This window comes from Propithecus coquereli, unplaced genomic scaffold (assembly GCF_000956105.1).
Source record: "Propithecus coquereli isolate 6110/MARCELLA unplaced genomic scaffold, Pcoq_1.0 Scaffold70, whole genome shotgun sequence".
Lineage (NCBI taxonomy): Eukaryota > Metazoa > Chordata > Mammalia > Primates > Indriidae > Propithecus > Propithecus coquereli.
In genome coordinates, this window is record NW_012153063.1 from 5,150,394 (window position 1) to 5,151,847 (window position 1,454).

Here is a 1,454-nt window from a genome sequence, read left to right on the forward strand (position 1 = left end):
ATGCTATCTATGAGCCAGATAATGTGCTAGGCTTTAGGAATAATCTGGTAAATGAACCAAATGTATTCTTTGCCCTCATGGGACTTAAATGTAGCAGGAAAAAGTCTGATTGGTGAATAAAAGTTAAGAGACATTAGAGATATTAAGTGATGATGATATGCTAAATTGTATTGTCCATGGCTCCAAATAAAAGAGGCAGTTTAAAGCATGGCGAGATCAGTGCAGATGAGAGCAAACTGAGAGGCTGGGCTTTAGGTGAATTTTGAAGAGTTATTTTTTGGGGGGGGACCTTTAATAGAAATTGGACAGGTAAAAGGAATGCCAAAGGTTTACAGGTGAGAGAAACAATAAGAATAAAGTCTACACTATGGACATGAGCATGGGGAAAATGAGACAAGTCTAGCTTGGGTGAAAAATAATTATAAAACCAAAAGACAATCTTCCCAACAGGGACAGGTGTGTGATATTAGTTCATAGAGGCAGTTTATGGAGAGGATATCCATATCCTGATGCATGTTGGGACACCCAGGTGAAGATGATTCTCAAAGAGCATGTGCAGAAAGACCTGGAGCACAGCATTGGAGAAGAGAACATGGATTTGGAAGTTATCAACCAGCCTTGCTTCTGGAGAACATGACAGTGGCTAAATTTAGATCTAGAAGGAGAGAAGGTAGCCAGACTAAAGGAGATAACAGAGGGTAGAGCCTTGGGGGAAAAAAACAGTAAAAGGTTGTGAGTAATAAAGCGGGGTGAGAAGCAACTTAACAGAAGCCAGAGGAGATAATTTTAAAGAATGGAACATCAAAAGGGTCATATGATGACAGGTTGAAGAAAATGAATATTGAGAAAGGGCTCCTGAATTTAGAGAAGGAGGTCCCTGATTATTACTGAACAAGCACATTTATTACAACAGTAAATGCAAATACCATTTTTTAAAGAAATAGGCAGGGAATAGGGTGCTTAGGCTGTAAAAGCAGATCACAGAGAAGGTCAGCTTTGCAAATGTAGAAGACTTCATAGAGGATAGAGGATGTAGTAGGTTATTTATTTGTGTATTTTTAAAAGACAAGGGAACCTAAACATTTTCGAAGGTGGAAAATAAGGAGCCTTTGGTCATTTTGAGATTGAACACGCTACTGCTCTTTATGGTTTGGTCTAAACTTGAATCTGTTTTTTTTGTTAAATTCTAGTGAGTCCATTACAGAAGAAACCCTCAAAAAGGCAAAGGAGATCGGGTTCTCAGATAAGCAGATTTCAAAATGCTTCGGGCTGACGGAGGCCCAGACAAGGGAACTGAGGTTAAAGAAGAACATCCACCCTTGGGTTAAACAGGTAAAGGAATTTCCCTTTTTCCCCAGAATGTCTGTGGTGAAATGTAGGCACCGACTCCAAAAGCCATTCAATAAAAAGAGGAGTGGGATTAGAAAGTGATTCTGCTTGTCCAATTGATGCCC

General features: G+C 39.5%; 1 protein-coding gene across 1 annotated transcript in view; it reads left to right on the forward strand.

The window, feature by feature from the left end:
* The window catches only part of CPS1 (carbamoyl-phosphate synthase 1, mitochondrial), a gene marked incomplete at its 3' end in the record, with an annotated part of 194,188 nt that overhangs the window by 119,390 nt on the left and 73,344 nt on the right, over window positions 1-1,454 (forward strand). Inside the window, exon 21 of the mRNA XM_012661215.1 lies at window positions 1,191-1,414. Coding sequence (XP_012516669.1) covers window positions 1,191-1,414 — 224 coding nt within the window. The remainder of the gene's footprint in view (window positions 1-1,190; window positions 1,415-1,454) is intronic.